The sequence below is a fragment of the Paramacrobiotus metropolitanus genome, unplaced genomic scaffold (genome assembly GCF_019649055.1).
Source record: "Paramacrobiotus metropolitanus isolate TYO unplaced genomic scaffold, Prichtersi_v1.0 Parri_scaffold0000005, whole genome shotgun sequence".
Lineage (NCBI taxonomy): Eukaryota > Metazoa > Tardigrada > Eutardigrada > Parachela > Macrobiotidae > Paramacrobiotus > Paramacrobiotus metropolitanus.
This window is the reverse complement of record NW_026570225.1, coordinates 1,805,453-1,828,675: the sequence shown is the minus strand read 5'-3', so window position 1 is coordinate 1,828,675 and position 23,223 is coordinate 1,805,453. Positions and strand designations below refer to the sequence as shown.

Genomic DNA, 23,223 nt, shown 5'->3' with positions numbered 1-23,223 from the left:
ACGCCTTCTTGATTTCGTTGGACTCGGCCGTGTGGGCCTCCGTCCAATCTTTTTTGATGTTCTGGTCCTTCCGTAGGAGCTCGTACATCTTCGATGTTTTCTGGGCGTATCCTCGGATGAACTTCCGATAGTAGTTAGCCAATCCCAGGAACGACCTTAGTTGGCGTTCCGCCTTCGGGTAGTCATGTTGAGCACTTCATACATCTCCTTGCCATTTACGAACGAGCGTATATAGTCACGCAGTTCGACCGGAGTCGCTGGCATACGAATCTCCAAGGCTTCTCGTAGCTTGGGTTCGTGAATGTTCTCTTTCAGGTGGAACAATACCAGCTGGTCCGTTATGGTGTCGCACCGTGATTCGATGTTCATCATCGCGTCGTAGTACTGCTCCGGTGTCTCTTGACCGAAACGGTACTTCCGTTTGGCTAAGGCGGTCACGGCATTCAGTTCCTTGTTCTTGTCCGCGAACCGCTCCTCGAACTTAGTCAACCACACGCTCACTGGCCATCCCCCGTCTGGTTCTGCGCCGGCAGTGTCCGGGTGCCATTGGGCGGCTTGGCCTTCGAGTCGTGAGATGAGGTCGGTCATGAATGTGTGGTCCGATTCATGCCATTACTTCGCTTCCGCGTAGAACCGACGGATTTGTTTCAACCACCCTTCTAGTTTGTTGTGGTCGCCGTCGAATTCCGGCAGTTTCTGTCTGCGTCCGCGGGCACACACTCGAATCATCGTGTCCTGGAATGCTTGTTGTGCATTCCTGGCAGTCGACTCGGCGGAGTTCGGTTCCCGACCTCTGTTCGGATTTCCATGACCCTGTTGGTCTGGATATTCCTGATTTCTGTGCTCAGGATGTCCGTAATTTTGTTGATCTGGGTAACCGGCCGGTTGGCGTTCCGGCTGAGGTGCTGTTGCTCGAGGGGGTCTTGGTGGCTGTTGGTAAAATCCAGCCGGGTTATCGTTAACCCTTCCAAACTGACCTGCTTGTGGCCTCCTTAGTGGTACCCGACCTTCTGTGGGTCGGTACCGAGGCGCCCGGTCTGACTGATCCGGGTAATCATCTGCATTTCCCGAATCTGGTTGTCGGTTATGTCCTCCTTGGGGAAGGTCATTATTGTATGACCTAGCCCGAGTCCTCTGATAATCGGAGTCGCGTATGGTTAGGCGTCCGAATTCGTCCATGTTAGGATAGGAGCCAATCCGTCCATCCAGTCGCCGACCCGCATCACGTTCCGTTCCCCGTTTTCCGTTCGGGTGGGACGCGGTGGGCGCTGTCGCAAGCATCGTTGTGTGCGTTGCATACGTGGTACTTGTGTAGGTACCGGCGGTGGCTGTTGTCGTTGTCGGAACATTCGACGTTGGCACATGTGGTGCCGCAGTCGATGTGTTATGCTCCGGTTCCGGGTGGTGGGGCAGGGGCTGTTGCTGCGGGGGACTTCCGGTAAGTGGGTTAGTTGTAAGCATTCCCACGAAGTAGGATGGTTCCTTCTTCTCGGAGTCCTTGGGTTTGATATCCCACAAGATGTCACGAACAGTTTGCGACGGTTCAAAGTGGAAGTCCGTTGCCATCGATGTCTTGTAGGATGGAGGCTCAACCCTGGTTTGTTCCAGGTGTTTGGTTTCCTCCCGGAGGCATCGTACCTCCGTATCCATTTCGTCGATATACCGATTTAAGTCATCGATATACCGATCCGCGTTTTCTCCGTAAGTCTGGAGTTCACTTTCGCGGGCCTCGAGGTGAGCGATGCGATTCCGTTGCGCTTCGTTCACCTTCTGAGCTTCCGTCAGGCTGTGTTCCAGCTGTGCTCGGAGGTTCTGTTCCTCATTTAGCACGTGATCAAGTCCGTACACCTGGTCAGCCAGTTGGGCGTTGGCTTGTTCCAGGTCGGTGATGGCCCTACTTCGGTCAGGGGCATCCGGCTGCTGGCTATAGTTCGCCATAAACTGTCGTCCGGCCCTGACCAGAAGGATTTCCATCTCCGTTTCCAGTTGTTCAATGCGATGTCGTTGCCGGTCGACCTCGTCGTCGGCCTGCTTAAGTTCGACAATATATCTGTCAACCTCGCTTCGGTAAACCTCGGCTTCTTCGTTGGCCAGGTTCAACTTCTGGTGGAATGCCGCTGCCACCTGTTCCGATTCGACCAAGGCCGTTTGTGTGTCGGCCAAGTCCTCTTCGCGGTGGCGAGCCGTCTCTTCAGTTCGAAGACTGATTCCACTGAGGTTGCAAGTGTGCTTTTGAGCCGTTCAACCTCTTCGAAGTCGTACCGACATGGGTTGTCGGAGCCTCTTGAGGTAAAGCTCCAAGTGTTCAATGCGACGCTGTTGGTCAGCTATGCCCTTGTTGGCTTCGGCTAGTTCCTTTTCCCATTTCCTCCGTTCGAGCTTATGGGTGTCAGCCGATCGTGACATCTGACCTTCCGAAGAGTTAACGATTTGGTCGGCCAGAACGATTTGCGTAATCAGTTCATGGCATCGTTCCCGGAGTCGGTTAATGTCATCGATCTTCTCAGGGGTGTGGATGCAATCCACTTCCGTGCCGTGTATTCAAGCGTGCTCGCTTGATACCTGTGGTTACCCAAGTGGGGTGCCACCGGCGTTCGGAAAAATCCTTCCCTGCTGTCCGGACGAACCGCTTCTGTGGTGGTCGTCTGGAAAACTTCATCCGTTGGTGAGGGTGTCCGTTCACTTTCCGACTCACCAAGTCTGAATTTTGGTGGTCGGTCGACTTGTCGACTTGTTAACGACTTGGTCGGTTTCGTCACTTGAGCTTCCGTTGCTCGGGTCGACCCGCCTTCTGTTGGCGAAGGTCGACTTAGCGGTGAGATGGCCTTTTCGTTAGGCATCGGTATGTTAGTTGGTGATCCAGCCAGGTAAGGTCCGCTTCGTGGCGGAGCTTCAGTTTCTCCCGTTCTGACCGGTAGTTTAGGCCACTGGACATCCATATCCGACCTGTTATCCACTGGCTTCTGTTCCAGGGAGGTCGGTTGTACTTGACCGACTTGCTGTTGTCCGACCCTTGAGGTCGGTGGAAGTTGCCCGACCTCGGTTCCGACTTGTGTTGTCGAAAGAGGTCCGACCTGGTTGGTCGGTGGACTTCCATCCTTCTTGGTCAGTGTAATCCTTCCGACTTCGGTTGTCGGTTGGACTTGGCCTACTTCTTTGGTTGGTGATTGCTGGGGTCGTCCGACCTCGGTTCCGACTTGTGTTGTCAGATGAGGTCCGACCTCAGTGGTCAGCTTCTGTTGACCGACCTCTGGTTGAGGATAACCGACCTCCGAGGTTGGTTTCCGTTGACCGTCCTCTGAGGTTGGTGAAGCCCTACCGACTTCTGTGGTCGGTTGGACTTGACCGATTTCTGTTTTAGGTTGCTCCTCTCCGACCTTCAAGGTCGGTGAAGTCGCTCTACCCGACTTGGGTGAGGTCGACCTCTTCACGTCATCCGTTTGGTTGGGTGATTTGCGTCCGACGTCGGTGACTTTCGTAGTCGTTTCCGACTCCTGAGCTTTCTGTGAGCTCAGTTGGATTCCTTCAGTTGGGTCCAAAGAGGTCGGTGCACCATGTGGGTGTTCCGCCTCGGCGTGAGACAATGTGGTCTCAGCCTGCAGCTTCTCCAGTTCCCCCCCGGTCGGGTGGGACGGGGCTGCTAAGTCAGCTCTAGGCTCAAGGAACGTCTTGTCATGGGCGTCCTCGAAGCTGTCATCCGACGTTGGGTTGGAATCGGCGAGGAGGATCCGCTCGTTGCGTTTCTCCCTTGCCTCGGCCGATTTCGTCGAGTCCGTTGATGACGGCTGACTTCCATCCCGACCTGCATGCCGTAGTGAGTACGGTGCATTTGAGGTCAGACGCCACGAATAGTCCGTGTTGAACTTTCGGGCGTATTCATTCTCTTTCGGATTTGACATTGTTGCCAGGTCAGGTCGGTTCAAGTGGAACAACCAAGACTTGTACTGTTGTACAATAAATTGAACAATCCCTTATGTGGGGATGTTCAATGAAATCAGGAACGTCTTTAGGTTCAGGAACTTCCGTGGGTTAGGATGGTCCGACTTGATGTTGTTGTTGTGTTGATGTGTTGATGTGTCTGTGTATGACTCAGTACACAACGTTACAATACAGTACTATGGTACAGTACAGTATGATAAGGTACTACAGTAGAGTACGTCCTATACTACTGTGCTGACCAGTATGACGTCACAGGGCTAAGTGGTCTTGCACTTCACTGCCTACGTCACAGAATGCGAGCCGCGTGCAAAATTTAAAAAATGATGATTCACGCCTATGTTAAGCTTATGGGAAGTTTCCCCTGCACGCTGATTGGCTAGCCTCAAAGTACTGAAAGTCGAGCGTTCTGACGTCACAAGGAAGTTCGAGAATTTTCGCGCTTATTTTCGCGGAAAAACAAGAATATTTTTAGGTCGATCAGAAATGTTTTCTGGTCGAAATTTTAGTTCTTAAGCCGTTAGAAATAATTTCTAGGTTCTTAGAAATTTTTCTGACGGTGAAAAGTCCGTCAAAATCGAAAAGAAAGTCAATGACCGACCTCTGGTCGGTTATCCAGAGTAATCAGTTAGGTCGGTAAAAGTAAGTTTTAGGTCGGTTTCTCCGACAAAATTTAACTTTTTTACCGTAGAAAAATTATTTCTAGTTCTTAGAAATAAGTTTCAGCCGTTAGAAATTAAGAGTTATAATTAGATTCGACCTGTGTCGACCTGTAACCAGGACTTTCCCGGTTTGTTACTGGTGTCCGTGGAGGTCAGTGATCCGCCGTTGGGAGGTCGAAATCCGTTAGAGTTGCGGGTCGCCGTTCAAGGCGAAGGTCCCCGATTGTTGAGAGGCTCCTTCCGCGCGCTGCAGGCTCTCTTCTGAGCCTGATCCGTCAGTTGCGGTGGGGAAGTTCCCGTTCGTCCGTCTGGGGCAGTCAGCCGAAATGCTCTCCTTGTGTGGGAGAGGCGAGAAATAGGGCAAGCGAAGGTGGCAGGGATCGCTTTTGCGATCAACCTGTTGCTACCACAATCGCGAGACAGCAAAGACCAGGTTGAAGCAGAGGCTGCGTTCGCAGTCAATCTGACTTTCAACCACGGGTTCTTCAGGGTTCTCCGCAAATTATGCCTTTACCGTCTCCTCAAAGGATCCGGTAGAACGAAAAACCAGACGATCTGCTTACCATGTGACAGGCAAGCGCAGAGAGCTCACAGATACCTTTATTGTACAAATAAAGTGGAGCAAATACCGCGTGATTGCGGGAGAAAAAGACAACAAAGCCAATGTCTGGCAGAAATCATCAAGTCAAGTTGCTGCGAGCGAGTTCTAACGCGTAATGAAAATGTAGAGAAAGAAATGTGCTGGCAGCAACGGCGTCACGCTGTCCAGACACATGGAATGTGAGCGCGCAGACTGGACTCGTATGCAACGCGAGCGTATATGCGCTGAGTCATACAGCGAGAGAGAGGAGCGAGAGAGCAAGTATGCTCAGTGAGTGCGCCCGCGGTGTGATCCGCTAGGCGGAGAGTGCAGTGCAGCCACTCACGTACGTACAAGAGAGGCCGAATCAGCATGTGTGCAGTGATACGCATACGCAAAGTGGCGTATCTATCACGCAGGCTGTCGTGCCTCTAACACTGATATAACTCATTTCTATATAACTGATTTTGATATCTATATAACTAAATAACTTTGATATAACTGAATGTACTAATTTAACGCTGAGGCAAAGTACAATAACACATAATTAACTACATCCGTAACAACCGTGACAGAGTAAGGTTAAAAAACCTATGTTTAGGAGAACGGGTAGCGGGTAGGCCGATTTCAACGCGGTCAAGTGCGCCAGAACCGCTGCAACGACGCGGTGGATGTTACGCTATTAGCGAGACGATACGCCTCGATGGGAAAAAAGGGGACCGGAAAGGAAAGTTGTTACCATGGGCCTCCATAGACATACATGGACAAGTTGTTCCCAAGTGCGTAAACGACACGACACGCCTCGGACAGCGGCCTCAATGCGAACAAAAACAAAATTAAGTAATCACCAAAAGCCGGCGCCGATAAATTGGTTACGGATGTAGTCCTCCGTAAACTGGTTATCTACATCCGTAACCACGTATATGCGATTGATAATGTAGCCAATGTTTGGGCGAACGGCTGAACCAATTTCGACGCGGCCAAGTGCGTTAAATTCGTCTCAACGGCGCGAATGTTCTTACGCTATTGCGCCATCGATACGCCCGTAACCACGTATACACGTATAAACATCCGTAACCGTATACACATCCGTAACCACGTATACACGATTGATAATGTAGCCAATGTTTGGGCGAGCGGCTGCACCAATTTCGACGCGGCCAAGTGCGTTAAATTCGTCTCAACGGCGCGAATGTTCTTACGCTATTGCGCCATCGATACGCCCCAAAAGGGAAGGAGTAGCCCAAAAAACAAATTGTTGCCATGGGCCCTCATAGACATACATGGTAAATACATTGTCTGTTTGCGGATCGTTCGGAAAAACCGAGACAGACCGCGGCCTTCGGCATCGGCACGTTACAAAGTATCGAAAATTTAAGAAACATGTGCAAAAGTTGATCGCAGTCAATCCCACCAGCGTAATCGGTATACCTCGTATTCTTTCATATACGATATTTCTAAGATATCTTAGGTTTCTTAAGTTTTCTTAGGTTTCTTAGATTTTTTTCGGTATTCTCAGGTTTCTTAGGTATTCTTAGGTATTCTTAGGTTTCTCAGGTTTCTTAGGTTTCTTAGGTTTCTTATGTTTCTTAGATTTCTTGGGTTTTTTTGTTTTCTTAGGTTTCTTAGGCTTTCTTAGGGTTTCTCAAGTTTTCTTAGATTTTCTCTTTCTTAGTTTTCGTAGTTTTCTTAGCGGCTGGGACCAATGCAATCAACCGTTGCGAAGTGTGCGTTGCGCAACAAACTTGCGCCGCAAAAGTTCGTGTACGGATGTAGATCCCGTAAACTGGTTACATGAATACTGTACATCTCTTGCAGGTTTTCGGCCTCTCCTCTTTGTTATCTATGTTCTCAGCTTCCACTGAGCCGATTTTGCAGCTTTAAGTTTTCACATAATCCTTTCAAAACGTAGAGTAAAACAATGCTAGTGGTTTTTTTACTTCACAAGTAGGATAAGCCCAGTGGTCACTCAATGGCTTGTTGCCATAGATGCCATAGGGCTAACATACGCTTGTCTGTCACCACGGGCAAATTAGGGTTTAACAAGAAACAGCTCTGGCTTCGCCTCTGCGTTTTTTGTGGACCAAATACCGAGTGAACGAATGATTCAGTTAGTTTTAGAATAAATGCAAAATAGCAGCCGAGGCACAAACGAAAAAAATTTAATGGCGAAAGGTCAACATTTGAAGAACCGGGCATCAGATATTGGCCTGATCGACCTCAACTCATAAGAAAAAGTGCAGACTGCTAACGTACTCGTAATATTATGTAATGCCAGTAAGCGTCCGCTTGTTGACTAGTCACCAAACTAAATGCAGGAACACGAAAAATTTGAGCTGATACAAACGCAAGTTGACCGCAGAGCGTTCCGCGTCACCAGTTAAATCTAATAAGGCGATCTGTTGTCTTATACTCGTACTAAAATTAACTCGTTTCAAACAAATTCATAACTGCTATTGAATGACTACTGCTTCCTCGAGGCTCGAATACAGTCATAACTGCTAACTATGAAATCATAACTACTGTCTTCTCGAACACACTGCAACTTTTGAGATTTAAACTAGTCTATTTGCACAGTCGTAAGCCAATATTCATCCGTGCTCAATGCTCATCTTGTTATATGAATAATGTACATCTCTTGCAGGTTTTCGGCCTCTCCTCTTTGTTACCTATGCTCTCGGCTTCCACTGAGCCGATTTTGCAGCTTTAAATTTTCACAGAATCTTTTCAAAACGTAGAGTAACACAAAGCTAGTGGTTTTTCTACTCTAACAAGTAGAATAAGCCCAGTGGTCACTCAAAGGCTTGTTGCCATGGATGCCATAGGGCTAACATGCGCTTGTTTTCACCACGGGCAAATTAGGGTTAAACAAGAAACAGCATTGGCTTCGCCTCTGCGTTTTTTGTGGACCACATACCGAGTGAACAAATGATTCAGTCAGTTTTAAAATAAAATGAAAAGTAGCAGCCGAGGAACAAACGAAACAAATTTTAATGGCGAAAAGTCAACATTTGAAGAACCAGGCATCAGGTATCGGCTTAATCGACCTCAACTCATAAGAAAAAGTGCAAACTGCTAACGTAATATATAATGCCAGTAAACATCCGCTTGTTGGCTGGTCAATGATCTAATTGCAGAAACAGAAACAGAAAGATTTTCAGCAGATACAAACGCAAGTTGACCGCAGAGCATTCGCTGTGACCAGTTTAATCAAATAAACTGAAGGCGATCTATTGTCTTACATTCCTATAAAACTATCTCTTTTCAAAAAAATTCCTAACTGCTAGTGAATTACTACTGCTACCTCAAAAGACTGCAACATTTGAATTTTAAACGAGTCTATTTACCCAGTCGTAATCCAATATTCATCCGTGCTCAGTTTGTTAACTACATCCGTAACAACCATGACAGAGTAAGGTTAAAAAACCTATGTTTGGGAGAACGGGTAGGCCGATTTCAACGCGGTCAAGTGCGCCAGAACCGCTGCAACAACGCGGTGGATGTTACGCTATTACCGAGACGATGCGCCTCGAGGGGAAAAAAGGGGACCGGAAAGGAAAGTTGTTACCATGGGCCTCCATAGACATACATGGACAAGTTGTTCCCATGTGTGTAAATGACACGACACGCCTCGGCCAGCGGCCTCGATGCGAACAAAAACAAAAATAATTAATCACCAAAAGCCGACGCCGATAAATTGGTTACGGATGTAGTCCTCCGTAAACTGGTTATCTACATCCGTAACCACGTATACACGATTGATAATGTAGCCAATGTTTGGGCGAACGGCTGAACCGATTTCGACGCGGCCAAGTGCGTTAAATTCGTCTCAACGGCGCGAATATTCTTACGCTATTGCGCCATCGATACGCCCCAAAAGGGAAGGAGTAGCCCCAAAAAACAAATTGTTGCCATGGGCCCCCATAGACAAACATGGTAAATACATTGTCTGTTCGCGGACCGTTCGGAAAAACCGAGACAGACCGCGGCCTTCGGCATCGGCACGTTACAAAGTATTGAAAATTTAGGAAACATGTGCAAAAATTAATCGCAGTCAATCCCACCAGCGTGATCGGTATACCTCGTATTCTTTGATATACGATATTTCTTAGATATCTTAGGTTTCTTAGGTTTTCTTAGGTTTTCTTAGGTTTCTTAGGTTTCTTAGGTATTCTTAGGTATTCTTAGGTATTCTTAGGTTTCTCAGGTTTCTTAGGTTTCTTAGATTTCTTGGGTTTCTTAGTTTTCTTAGGTTTCTTAGGCTTACTTAGGGTGTCTCAAGTCTTCTTAGATTTTCTCTTTCTTAGTTTTCGTAGTTTTCTTAACGGCTGGGACCAAGGCAATCAACCGTTGCGAAGTGTGCATTGCGTAACAAACTTGCGCCGCAAAAGTTTGTTTACGGATGTAGATCCCGTAAACTGGTTATCTACATCCGTAACCACTTATACACGACTGATAAAGTAGCCAATGTTTGGGCGAACGGCTGAACCGATTTCGACGCGGCCAAGTGCGTTAAATTCGTCTCAACGGCGCGAATGTTCTTACGCTATTGCGACATCGATACGCCCTAAAAGGGAAGGAGTAGCCCCAAAAAACAAATTGCTGCCATGGGCCCCCATAGACATAAATGGTAAATGCATTGTCTTTTCGCGGACCGTTCGGAAAAACCAAGACAGACCGCGGACTTCGGCATCGGCACGTTACAAAGTATTGAAAATTTAAGAAACATGTGCAAAATTAATCGCAGTCAATCCCACCAGCGTGATCGGTATACCTCGTATTCTTTCGTATACGATATTTCTTAGGTTTCTTAGGTTTCTTAGGTTTCTTAGGTTTCTTAGGTTTTCTTAGGTTTCTTAGGTTTCTTAGGTTTTCTTAGGTTTTCTTAGGTATTCTCAGGTTTTCTTAGGTATTCTTAGGTATTCTTAGGTTTCTCAGGTTTCTTAGGTTTCTTAGATTTCTTGGGTTTCTTTGTTTTCTTAGGTTTCTTAGGCTTTCTTAGGGTTTCTCAAGTTTTTTTAGATTTTCTCTTTCATAGTTTTCGTAGTTTTCTTAGCGGCTGGGACCAATGCAATCATCCGTTGCGAAGTCTGCATTGCGTAACAAACTTGCGCCGCAAAAGTTCGTGTACGGATGTAGATCCCGTAAACTGGTTAACAAGCCCAGCACGGATGAATAATGTCTTAGGATTTCGAGCATGTAAAAAGGTTAACTGTATAAGTATGTATTAAATACTTAATGGCACGATGTCTATTACATTAAAGAAGCACGAACAAAATAAACAGGCGTGAGCAGAACCTGTTATTTTGCTTATTCGCAGTTCGCTAATTTTAATGAGAATTCGATATAATAACACATAGTAACAATCTGGGGATTTACAGTTAGCCCATGGTAAGCTAATGGCCACCATGGTAACAAGCTTTTGAGTGACCACTGGACTGTGGGTAGTGGGCTTTCCAGAAAATTGATAATGCAGGAACACTCTCGACACTGAGAGGATTCTGTAGCACTTTAGAGCGGGCAGATTGGATGTGTGGAACGGGAGAAAATTGGTTACAACGGCAAAGTGTCGAGGACCCTGGTTACGTAGTTAGTATTCATATAATATAACTACATCCTTAACAACCGTGACGGCTTAAGGTAAAAAAACCTATGTTTGGGAGAATGGGTAGGCCGATTCAACGCGGTCAAGTGCCTAAGAACCGCTGCAACGACGCGGTGGATGTTACGCTATTACCGAGACGATGCGCCTCGAGGGGAAAAAAAGGGACCGGAAAGGAAAGTTGTTTCCATGGGCCTCCATAGACATACATGGACAAGTTGTTCTCATGTCCGTAATGACACGACACACCTCGGCCACCGGCCTCGATGCGAACAAAAACTTAAATTAATCAACCAAATCTGACCCGACAAACTGGTTACGGATGTAGTCCTCCGTAAACTGGTTATCTAAATCCGTAACCACGTATACAGTGAAACTTCTCTATAACATACACCCTCCGTTCCAGGCCTTCTGAATGTTACAGAGGGGTGTATGTTATACAGGAGCATTGCCCCCAGAGGCACTGCCCTCCAGGGAACAGGGGCGTAGCCGCCGGAGGTTTTACTTTACCAAACAAAACCAAATACCAGAGTGTGGATATTATTCGGTCTGAATGTTGGTTTTGCTGCCCTTTTGTATGCCTGGCGTTGGAAGATCCGGTACTGAACGGATTACAAATAGAAGCCGGGACTTTGTTTTACAGTCTACGAAATGGTTTTTTTTACCAGCCTAGCCAACTGTATGTTATGCTGGGGTTGAATAAGCTGGTAAAACTGTTACCGGTTCCATAAAAAGTGTATGTTACAGCTGTAAAGGGGTGAATGCTATAGAGAGAACTGCCCTTGTGTTAAAGTCTACCGGACGGTTTGGTTCCCAGCCTCATGTATGCAGTAAAGAGGTGAATGTTATAGGAAGGTGAATGTTAAGAGGAGTTTCACTGTACACGATTGATAAAGTAGCCAATGTTTGGGCGAGCGGCTGCACCGATTTCGACGCGGCCAAGTGCGTTAAATTCGTCTCAACGGCGCGAATGTTCTTACGCTATTGCGCCATCGATACGCCCCAAAAGGGAAGGAGTAGCCCCAAAAAACAAATTGTTGCCATGGGCCCCCATAGACATACATGGTAAATGCACCGTTCGGAAAAACCAAGACAGACCGCGGCCTTCGGCATCGGCACGTTACGAAATATTGAAAATTTAAGAAACATGTGCAAAAATTAATCGCAGCCAATCCCACCAGCGTGATCGGTATACCTCGTATTCTTTCATATACGATATTTCTTAGGTTTCTCAGGTTTCTTAAATTTCTTAGGTTTCTTAGGTATTCTTAGGTTTCTCAGGTTTCTTAGGTTTTTTAGGTTTCTTAGATTTCTTGGGTTTCTTCGTTTTTTTAGGTTTCTTAGGTTCTTAGGTTCTTAGGTTTCTTAGAATTCTTAGGCTTTCTTACGGTTTTTCAAGTTTTCTTAGATTTTCTCTTTCTTAGTTTTCTTAGCGGCTGGGACCAATGCGATCAACCGTTGCGAAGTGTGCATTGCGTAACAAACTTGCGCCGCAAAAGTTTGTGTACGGATGTAGATCCCGTAAACTGGTTATATGAATACTAATTATCTGTGCCAAACCTTCGGCCCCTCTCCTTTGAGGCCAAGGACATCGGCTTCTACTTCATCAATTTTGCTACTTTAAAGTGCATAAGAATGCTCTCAGCGCATCGGTGGATCTAAGATGGTCAACCTTTTGCCAAAATCATTTGGCTGGGTCCAGTGGTCAGCCATAAGCTTGTTACCATGGACGCGATAAGAAATGCATACTGTTTAACACAACTTGACCCAGAACTGTAGAAATACTTGTGCTCCTACTCAACAATAAGCACAATGCAAAGTACAAATTCATGTAAAAATGGCAGTCATCAGCGCAAAATGCAACTTACGGACAGTATATAGACAGTCCTGGTTCCTATTAACTTATAAAAAAAACACAGCCGTACTTTGCTATTGCTTTATTGGGCTAGTTGTTTCGAAAACGACAGCAAGCACATCTCTAGGGAAGGCGCTAATTCTCTGCGTCGACTGATCTCCCTGTCTCCTTCCATTTGGCACGATTGGTGCTGCGGACATCACAGGCCTTCAGTCCAAGCCGTTACTGAGTAGCCAGGGTGGTATTGTGATCCTCCATCTCCCGTGCCCGTCTCCTTGGTGGTATTGCTGCCTCAGCCAAGCACTTCGCACACAGGCCTTGCGGGCCGTGCTCTCGCAGCCTGAACTCAGAGTGGTCACCCATCTAAGTCCAAACCGCGCTCGATGTAGACTATCTTTCAAAACCCGAAGGTTTATCCATCTAGCCACAAGGAGTGTGTGAGTGTGCAGATACAGTCACTACAGCGTGTCAAAATCATTACAGCTAGGTTACAGCTGCTAACGTCGCAAACGGACGTAAAACAACCCGGAACCGAAGGTTCCACATGGAACCGGAGCCGCAACTAACACAAACCGTGCAGTCTGAAATATAGAGTAGGCTATTATTGCTAAATACGCGTACGGGTTTTGCAATATTATAACAGTTTGTAAGCAACCAAAATTCAACACATCCTTGAAATTACTTAATTCTTATAGTCATCAGCCAATATTCATCCGTGCTCGGCTTGTTTTAAAATGATTGTTATGATTGTAATAATTTCCCGATGACAGTTATGCCAACATAATGCTGTGCCTAAAACTGGTTATATTTCAGTAAAACAGTAACAATAAAAGGCATATCAGCTGTGTCATTTTTATTGTGAAAGATGGGTTTTGGTAATAGGTTTTAGGTACAAGTTACAACAATTTTACAGAATATTAGGCATGGGTTATCGCAGTTGCCAAAAATAGGATATTTAGTAAATTTGTCGGTTTTTGAATTGTAGCAATCGAGTCTCGTTATGGAATAGCGTTATAGAGTTGTTCCTGTGTGCGCAATGTACTTTATGCATTGTTACGGGGCGGCAAATGCACAAGTCATGAAATGTTACGGTTGCGAAATGTTGTGGCTGTGAAACGTTGCAGTTGTGAAATGTTGCGGTTGAGAAATGTCGTGGTCATGAAATGGATTCGGTGAAATGTTACGATGTGAAATGTCGCGTTGTGAAATGTCGTGATACCGTGCCCCAACAGGGCGACATGGTAACCTTACGTACGCGACAACAACAGGAGGAATAACTTCATCAACCCGGGGAATGAGTTTGGAAGAAAAGTCCCCCGGTATCTTCGGTCCACGCCCAAAACCAACGGAGGGCAACCATACACTGCCGAACAAAAAAACTGGAAATCGGCATTCCGGTCCCGAAACAACTCTTGGACCTTTAAACCGGCACCACCGTCCTCGAAATCGACCTAGGGGACTCCGAAGGCAACCTTCAGAACCCGGAAAAAGATGCTGGGGACCCATAAACCGCCTGGGAGTTTCTGCAACAGGTCAAGACCCCCCAAGTCAGAGATTCTGAACCCGACACCATCGTCAGGGAATCCGAAGGCCCGATCTGCAACGCCAACATCTGCAATCAAAACGCCAGATCTGCCGCCCCCACACCGGAGGGCCGAGCCGCGAAAACCTTTGCAGCTGAAGTCGGAATGGTACCCCATGGAGATTTGGTTCGGAAAACCGAAGAATCGACCCGAACGACACGACAGCAATAGCGCAGCTGTCTAACCCGAGCCAGAAGGAGTAACCAGCAAGTTCGGCAAAAAATTTCTACCGATACCAAAAAAAGTGACTCTACCGGCCGGGAAAGATGTGTTACCAGTCCACCTGGACCGTCAGGCGCCCAATTAGGTACCACGGTCTACGAGCCATGCAGATAACCGAGGCGCAGCGCCGCAACTTCGGAGCGTGTCACAATGACGCCGGAACCGTCACCAGCGGGCCTACCGGGGAGACCGCTCGCGACAAAGACCCTCCCGTGAGAGCAGACTCTGAAGTTTAGAGAGCCAATCTCGTTGGAGGCAAGAGTACCCGCTCACCCTCGGCCGGAGAAAGCGAACTCCTTTCAACGCCTCAACGTGAAAATCGTAACGGGCTCGCGAACGTTTTTCAACCTGCAGCATAACTTATCGACACTGCGCCCGGGAGAACCAACCATGAAAAACGCATATCGAATCAGATCCCGAATGTAGAAACTGCCAAAATACTAGAGATTGGAGTCGTAATTCGACTAAATGTACGGAAAACGGTCAACCTTAAGGCAACGTCTGTAGAATAACCTCTGCAACGGCAGTCAGTCTTAATTATCACTATACCAGACGGCATCCCCGGTGTGAGCCCCAATCGAGTGTCTCAGTCACCGCGCACAGACACCAACGTTGTCTCGAGCGGATCCGCGTCAAAAAATTGCGGAATAACAACCTTAATCCCGGTGGAATTAACGATTCGGGTTGTCACCTTCGAACGGTTGGTGTCCTTCGGGAAACCGAAGAAAGTCTGGGCATGGACGCACGAAGTCCAAATCGGATCTACGCCTGCTATGGCAATGCTGGATATCGGATCAGACGAATTCTTAATCGACAAACTGAACGGCCTGAAATTTGAACCAACGGGAGGTTTCAGTCAAACCCTCAGAGTCGGCGGAGAAGTCTCTGTTGCTGTTGCGCCGTACCGGTAACGCCGCAGGGATTTAACAACGCCCAGACCTTACATGTCCAACCGAACAACTCGGGTGCTACTTGAATGCGATTTCTCTCCCATTTCACTCCCATTTTATTCACTCCACTCCTGCACTCTCATTTCATTTTTACTGTGCGCCGACCCCCATCGAAGGTCAGATAACACAATCTACAGGTGTAGCGCAGCTGGAAGTATCACCATACCAGAGGCTGAGAACTGTGGATTAATCTGCTTGATTATTGCCATTGAACGGCACATGGCACACATCCGGACGACTCCAATGGAATCAGTCAGGAGAATGTTAAAGTCTGTCTTGAAACCAGAGGCACGAGCCGCTGGTATCTTAATGCAACAATACCCTGCTTGGTTTTCCGTAGTACAATACCGACCACCGTACCAGTGAAATCACTGACCTACTGCGACAAAAAAGCGCGCATACGAACGACGACGTACGGAGAGCACTTGAAACACAGAAGTACTTGACATCAAACAACCACTGTCGAAAGAAACACATGCGCCATACCAGTGCGCTTAATTCGGTATATGGATACACAGAGACCGAATAACTTTTGAGTCCCTGCGGTGACTAAACCGTAAAATTTGGCCTAATGAACCCGATGTGGACATCCGACCCTCCCTCGACACGGCTTGGATCCGAGTCCAGAACACAACGGACTACGACCAGACACTACGCAATGGTGCGAAAATCGGCTACATGTATTGTACTACAGCGACATCTTCGAGCCTATCCACGAACACAACGATGTTGACTGGAAGATTCCGTTTGGAGTGGCCAAAACTTAGAAGCACGGAATAACAACCGTGCAAGCTACCAAGGGCGACCTCACCCGACGCAGCCAATTGCTGCGTTGGGTGAGGCTTTATCTTATCATAGTAATGAATAATGTTTGATGATCCACTGGTAAAAACTCATAAATGAGTTTATTTCCACCTCAGTTGTAAAATCCATTAGTTCATTATCCTAGTACCGTTACGCATTTGCCATTAGCAAGTTCTGCAGAAGAGTGTTGAGCATCTTATAGAATGACAGGACTGAATACTATTGTGTTTTAAATTTCCGTTCATCCGCCCTGAAAGTGATAAATTTGGTACGCAGTATTTTCTGCAAGCCCTGTAGGCAGTAAAATAAGTACATGTACACACGACATCTGTTATGTACGTAATACCGCAAGATCACATTATTTTAAAACTATTGTCACATAACAGAATAAAATAACAAACAGTCACAAACTGACAACGACTGAGACTTCAGGCCGCAATTGCATCCGTGTTTGATACATATATCTGTAGCACTGCACATACGCCATGAGGTGTGCAATGTGTCATTATTTCAAAAACAAAATCAGATGTATGTGTCCGAAATCCTAAAATTTTTAAAAAAATGTAATCTGATCAGAAGTACGGTCAAAAGTTTAGATGACCCATATCGTCCGATCCGGAGACATCAGCCATCACAACCTGAACGTAGTTTTGACCTTTAGCCAGCCCATAGGCTTCATTTCACTTTCGTACACGTCGGGAATCATGCCGAACGCCGACGGAACCATCCGTACTGATTCCTCCTTGCGAATGCGGTATTCGTATTCAATCAGCTGCTTCCAAAAGCCCGGATTGGGCCGAATAATGGAGCGAGCAGCACGCACAGCAGCATACGCTTCCTTTAGGGATAAGTTCTGATACTTGACTAAGTAGGCAATTACGATGGACGCCGAACGAGATACGCCAGCCATACAGTGGACCAACACTTTACCACCTATGAGAAAAGTACATCACAATTACAAACTTAATAAGAATAATGTGTATGAAAGCCGGGCGTAAGCTTGTACAATACACTCATTTCTTATGACCGTGAATGCGACTTATAATTAAATGCAGCCGTACTACGCAGGTACTTCTGTCTGGGTTTTGAAATTTTCAGATTTGGGTTTCGTCGGTGATAAGAGGTATTTTCAATTTTCGGAAAACATCAGTTTCGAAAATTTAAAAAGAATCCAAAGCCAACTGGGCTCTGCATTAAAACAGTTGCATTAATTTGCGCAAATTTCATGAGTCCTTCTCCTGCTGATTAGGTAATACTTTATTAATCTCTCAGATTCCGCATTGCCAGAAACTCATTTGCGCTCAGTTAACAACAAAAAAGCTATGTTACAACTGTCACAACTGCAAAAGTTGCATACCACCTTGTACAAGCTGGTAGCTACTGAGCAGGGCATGTAAAAATCATTAAAATACTTTTAATTAGTACAAGTGATTGAACAAATTTACAATATATTCTCACCTGCTAATCGGTGTTCTTCGATTTTATCGGCGCAGCTGTCAAAATACCGAATTATGGAAGCATACGGAGAATCATCCACTTTAACATTAATAAACTCCACATTGGTGAGCGGAAGATTGGATAATTCGATAGTGCAGTTGATGACGCATGTAATTCCTCGCTCGCGAATATGATCCCGGCGAGCTCCGTTGGCGCCCGACAAATACAGGAAGTCCACGATCTGGTGTACCCTTCCAAATCTATCCACCATTCTGATATCACGTACAGGAGCTGCCGCGCAAAATTAAAGCCAGAAGTTCTTACGAAATCCAGATCCGTGCTTCGACTCACTTCCGGTCCATTTGTCTGAACAAAGCAAAGGTGCGTCCTGATAAAAAACGACCAAACCTTACCTTGATAAATAATCGACTCCAGATAAAAAAAAGACGCTAATTAAATGGAGATAAAAGGGATTACTTAGCAATACTGTTTAGGAGAATATGGCATTCGAAATTAAGCCAAGTGTTTGTTATAGCAAAAAAGATGAATCAGCATTGCACAGAGTGAATTTTAAACTGTGTGTGCAGTACTATGCATTAAGTACTATGTAGTACTACTGTATGTAGAGAAATACGATTAAATATACACATAAGTACATAGCTTATACATGAGTTCTTTCAATAATTTACATGTGCGTAAAAGTGCGACCACCTCGGGTGCTTAACGTTAAGAAGATCATGTGTCTTTCTAAACAGACAAACCCAGTTATGAAAGTTTGAAAGTCAGGGCTGTGTCTGATGTCACGCGAGCATAAATCAATGCGTCAGCATCGATTTTTTTGCGGTACTAGCAAAATGGTACTGCATGCATAGTAGTACACACTTCGAGCGCTGCAGTATTTCCGGTCGGTTCATAAGCCCAGTAGGGAGCAACTCTTCGTACAACTTTAGAAAGTGAGTACAACGATAATCTTCCAGCGAATCGAGCGAAAATAAGTGCTTGATTTGTATTGCGTAACATACCTTGCGTACTGCATAGCGTGTCGATGGCGAAATTACGTAACAACCGGATGTTCGATGCTGACACGGAAGATGTTGCATGGGAGACACCGAATTTGGAGTGAAATGCTGGTGATATATCACTTTATGAAAAATGTATACTTATTCAGCAAAAGAATCAATGCTGCTGTCGTTTGCATATACCACCACTCCTCATCCTCTAGCCTCGGGAACCGGTTTGCTGAAGCTTGTCGCTGACCCCGCTTTCGGTAGCAGCCGGTGTACACGCAAGCTGGTTCGTCTCGAAGCCTAAGTAGAGTAGGCAAAAAGCCACACAGAGTGACATCAGCATTTTTAAGGTCACTCGGTGACTACGACAGTCTGGCCCTGAATGCGGTGTTATATTAACTTGAATGAACGAAGTTATGTTTTTTTCTTGGTGGAGGCTGTCGATTTGACACTCTTCAACGCAGTTCTTTCGATTAAATTTAGAAGAGTTCAACGATTTGAACGATACCTCCAGCAATATAAGAGGGAATTTCAGTAGCGACGCCGACTACAGCCTATACAGATACCGTACAGATACTTCCTGCATTTCGCAAGCGCACTAATATTATTATTGTTAATTGTTATTGATCTCCCTATTGTAGGTCAAGAGACCTAATATTTACGTTTACTTACAGAAAACGAAGAATAATGGGACGGGCTTCAAAAGTTCGAAGTTCTAACGTACCGTATGGCACTGCAAAGCAGCCTCGGCAAGTGATGGCAGCTTTTGCCATAAATAAAATTCATTTAACATGGTATCGGAGCCGAAGCATCCTACAATAAACGCTAATTCGCCCTGCTTTAACGAGAATTCATGACTTGACTCGATGATTTTCTAACAATAAGAATTTAGTTTTCTCAAGAGTAACTCAGAAACACGTAAACAATGGAACGCGTTTATTTCAGGCAAAAACTTTTCAACGCCATGGAATTAACTTTAAAGAATGTAATTACAACGACCAGTACACAATTCACACTGGATGAGTGGAATGACATAGCATCAGTAGCAGAAAATATTACGTAGGAACAGAGTAAATGATCAAAAAAGAACAAATTAATGTCTCACTCTGGTTAAGAAAAGAAAAATCGAACGGTGAGAGAAAATCCTCCATGCAAATCGGATATCCATTCATTCCAACTTGGAAGCGACTTCCGGTTGCGTACGAATCTTGCCGGCCAAGTTTTCCCGTTTGGTGGAATTAACACGTCGGGCTCCGGGACGAATCTTAGCCAGCTGATGATTGGCCGCGCGCATCACCTGGCGACGCACGTCACGCAGACCTTCCAGAATCACATCCAGCACACTGTCAATTTGCTCCTTGTTAGCCTCGTATAACTTCGGAATGCTGAACGCACCAATCCACACAACCGTCAGCAGAGTAAGCAGGTTAAACCAGGAACCTTAGCAAGAAGAGCACAGAGTGTTAAATTGTTAACAATGAACTCGTGCAGTACTTATTCGCAACCGCAAGCAAGTAAGTTGATGCCTGCCCTCAATGGGAATGCAAATCAATTTTATGTCAAATGCTGATGCTTATCCGTTGGCGTACTGGCAACAAATTTCAGTTTTTGAAAAACTGCATCATTTACCGATACTTAAACAGCGATAAAGAATTCTGAGCCACTGGCTAATACATGTTAAAACTTACCGACATAGGTCAAGAGGTACATGATGAAGGTTAACTTCAGTGTCTGTCCCAAACTGTCAGCCAAATACAAATTGCGCACCTTCACCAGTGTATTATTCAAGGGCTTGAGAATACTGTCTAATTGCTGATGGGCATATTCCGGACTGATAACCACATCCTTCCCAATTACTCCTCGGAATGGATGCTCGGACGTCTGTTGCTGAAAGGCCGATGTAACCTGGCGCATCAATACGAACGTGGTAATCACCATCAACGTGATCATGGACAAATAGGCGAAGATGCTGATCAGGCTGAAGTAGGAGAGAGACAATAGAAGAATAGTGCCGAAGGTGAAGATAACCGCAGAGTCCTTCGTGTTGCGCCACATGATCAGATCGCCAACGTGCTGCGACAGCGGACGGGCGCGGCGGGTACGAATGTTGCCGTGACTGTTGGTGCGACGACGGTCGACGTCGAATTCGGCCATCGGCGAGTCCAAATGCGGCTGACCAAGGGTCGTACGCGACAGCTGATCGGGACGATGGACAGTTTGTGCCAGCGGAACGAAGGAAGGAGCATCGGCGTGCAAGGCGCTACCTTTGACGGCCGGCAGCTTCGGCCAGTCATCTACGAAAATATACATTAACAAGCGAACTCTTGCTTTCCCAAGCTCGATAAGACATTCTGGCTTCTCCATAATTTGCGTCTTTCGGGAAAACTGGCACCTCCAGACAATTCAACGCGAAACTAATCACACTGATATAAACGACTACCGCGCGATGCAATAATTTATTAAAGCAGGCATGCACCGCAATTCAAATCTAATACTTCAAAAGTATGCTGCCAAATATTACCGATGGCTGTTGCTAAATGAGCACCGACAGCCGCAAGATAAACCGTAAAGGAAACGTGAAAACGTAAATACGAGCACGCTGCAGTCACCAGTTTTGAAAGACGCAAATTTGGAAGTCGAATCGTTGAGAATCATAGACCCGTGCGGCCAATTTTCAGCGACTTTCTTCTTCATTAAAGCAGCAACGTTTGTGTTTAATTGGGTGAATATTTTACCAACATTCATTTTTTTACCATACTGTAATTCTTCGGGAAAAAGAAAATTAACAAGTAGTAGTACCTTTCTCATTTCGCTCCTCACGACCAGCGACACTGACATTCCCTTCAGAGTATTCAACTAAAAATACCCATGAATGTCACGCTTTTAGCATAAACGGTGATAAAACAATCGAAAGTGCATCTCCGGAAGCGAAACAGAAAACGTTACGCAACACAGTACACTGTATACAAGATACAATGAAACATTGTGAATTGTTTCGATAAACTTACATGGAGTTCGTTGTTGAGACCAGTGGCGCCAAACGATCCATCGTCGCTCGTGACTGTCGAATAAATTAGAAAATAATAATTACAAAAGGTAAGAATCCATGTTCTGACTCAAGATCTAACTATTTAGTTCATCGCATCGGAAATCATTCAGAAAAGAAGGAAACACTGCATAATTTTTTCGAAAAATCAACGAGCGCCGCTGATTGCTGAATATACCGCAAGTGCACAATCGTGTATTAACTGATACCAGTTACCGAGATACGACAAGCAAATTACGGCCACATATCCATGCAAACGTACCAACAGTGGATGTTGAGATTGTCGGAGGAATAAATTTGCTCAGGTCCCCATTAGGTTCGCCAGCTCCACGTTGTTCAAACACTGTCTCTTGTTGCAACATGTTCAGCTTGCTCATGTCAGGCGACTGATTGTAGTTGCCATCGCGATTCTTTTCAGCCAAATCCCGCACGAATCCCGAATAGTTCAGCGAAGCATCTCCCGTCGAAGCGAAGCTGCCATCAGTCTTTAAATCCAACGAATTCTCTTTATTCTCTGGCTCTTCCACAGCTGCGTCGTGAGTACGAACGAAAGTTTCTGTCGTTTCCTGGGGTTTCTCGGTATGGTTTTCCTCCCTCAAGTAGGTTCCATCGGGATGCACGAATTCTTTGACTTCGTGGCTCTCCATTGCGCCAGTAATTTTCCACTCTTGAACTAATTGCAGCGCTAGCATTTACACTCACGGGTCACGGAAACGGGAGAGCGAGAGATGTAAAATTGTAATGTTGTCAATCTATCGAGCTAATAAACCACGGGATCGATAATCTGACTACTGTAGAGTCAACCTTGTATAAATAAGTCTTCCGTTTGAAGCAGAGGAACGATATCTGTGAATCAACGGACATCGACAGCAGACGGGCAAAATCCCGATCGATACGCAGAAGTGCGCACAGAAAGCGCGGCAAATATCCCTTTAGTATTGTTTCACGTGCCGTGAACTAGCGGTGATCAATTCCGTGCCCGCCCAGAATCAAACTTTTAGCACCAATGGCAGGGTCGAATGTCGATCGGCTACTTTATACTGTACTATGGAACAAAAAATTTTGTAAAATTTGATCTGGCACTTGCTGGTTTCAAAAATGTTTATGTAAAATTGTAAACCGCGTTAAAGCAAAGTGATATTCTGAAAAAAATTAAATAAAAAGCTCATATTATAATTATCATAGAAAGCTCATATTATAATTGTTAAAATTACTTTATAGAACGAAGTTCAACGAACGCACCTGAACTCTAAAAGGCATTTACTTTATACGATAATTATTATAATATATTATCTGTATACAGTATACGTACATACAGATACGGTACATACAATACTCGGTCTGCATTTGAAAAAGCAGGTAATAATAGAAGTGCTTGCAATGATTAATCCACGAGTTAAAAATAATAATTGTATAAATACTAACGATAAGTTAAATCACGTATTACGTAATAGCCAAAATACATCAAATAGAACGTTAAAAAACGAGAAACTCTTATTAATTAGAATTTATGGGAATTAATAATTGCATTTTATGCGG

General features: G+C 45.5%; 2 protein-coding genes across 2 annotated transcripts; both read right to left on the bottom strand.

The window, feature by feature from the left end:
• Window positions 1–16,537: 16,537 nt before the first annotated feature.
• On the bottom strand, window positions 16,538–18,371 carry LOC129581264 (dual specificity protein phosphatase 14-like). Its single transcript, XM_055472240.1, has 2 exons — window positions 17,653–18,371; window positions 16,538–17,127 (listed from the first exon to the last, which is right to left on the bottom strand). Exons 1-2 carry the CDS (start codon window positions 17,900–17,902, stop codon window positions 16,826–16,828), a joined length of 552 nt encoding a protein of 183 aa, XP_055328215.1. The 5' UTR covers window positions 17,903–18,371; the 3' UTR covers window positions 16,538–16,825.
• Window positions 18,372–19,561: 1,190 nt separating this feature from the next.
• LOC129580874 (reticulon-1-like) lies at window positions 19,562–22,331 on the bottom strand. The gene is made up of 6 exons (XM_055471601.1): window positions 22,029–22,331; window positions 21,947–21,984; window positions 21,647–21,699; window positions 21,438–21,494; window positions 20,327–20,932; window positions 19,562–20,078 (listed from the first exon to the last, which is right to left on the bottom strand). The coding sequence occupies exons 1-6, from the start codon at window positions 22,329–22,331 to the stop codon at window positions 19,807–19,809; spliced, it is 1,329 nt and encodes a 442-aa protein (XP_055327576.1). The 3' UTR covers window positions 19,562–19,806.
• Between the last annotated feature and the right edge of the window lie 892 nt (window positions 22,332–23,223).

What these genes read in the sequence shown, in the direction of transcription:
- LOC129581264 (XM_055472240.1), bottom strand. Translation starts at nt 17,902, where the DNA reads ATGGTGGATAGATTTGGAAGGGTACACCAGATCGTGGACTTCCTGTAT. An exon ending in CGAAGAACACCGATTAGCAG is followed by an intron (nt 17,128 to 17,652) that starts GTGAGAATATAT and finishes CTTTTCTCATAG; the next exon opens with GTGGTAAAGTGTTGGTCCAC.
- LOC129580874 (XM_055471601.1), bottom strand. Translation starts at nt 22,331, where the DNA reads ATGGAGAGCCACGAAGTCAAAGAATTCGTGCATCCCGATGGAACCTAC. An exon ending in ACATGTTGCAACAAGAGACA is followed by an intron (nt 21,985 to 22,028) that starts GTGTTTGAACAA and finishes TGGGGACCTGAG; the next exon opens with CAAATTTATTCCTCCGACAA. An exon ending in GTCTCAACAACGAACTCCAT is followed by an intron (nt 21,495 to 21,646) that starts GTAAGTTTATCG and finishes GGGTATTTTTAG; the next exon opens with TTGAATACTCTGAAGGGAAT.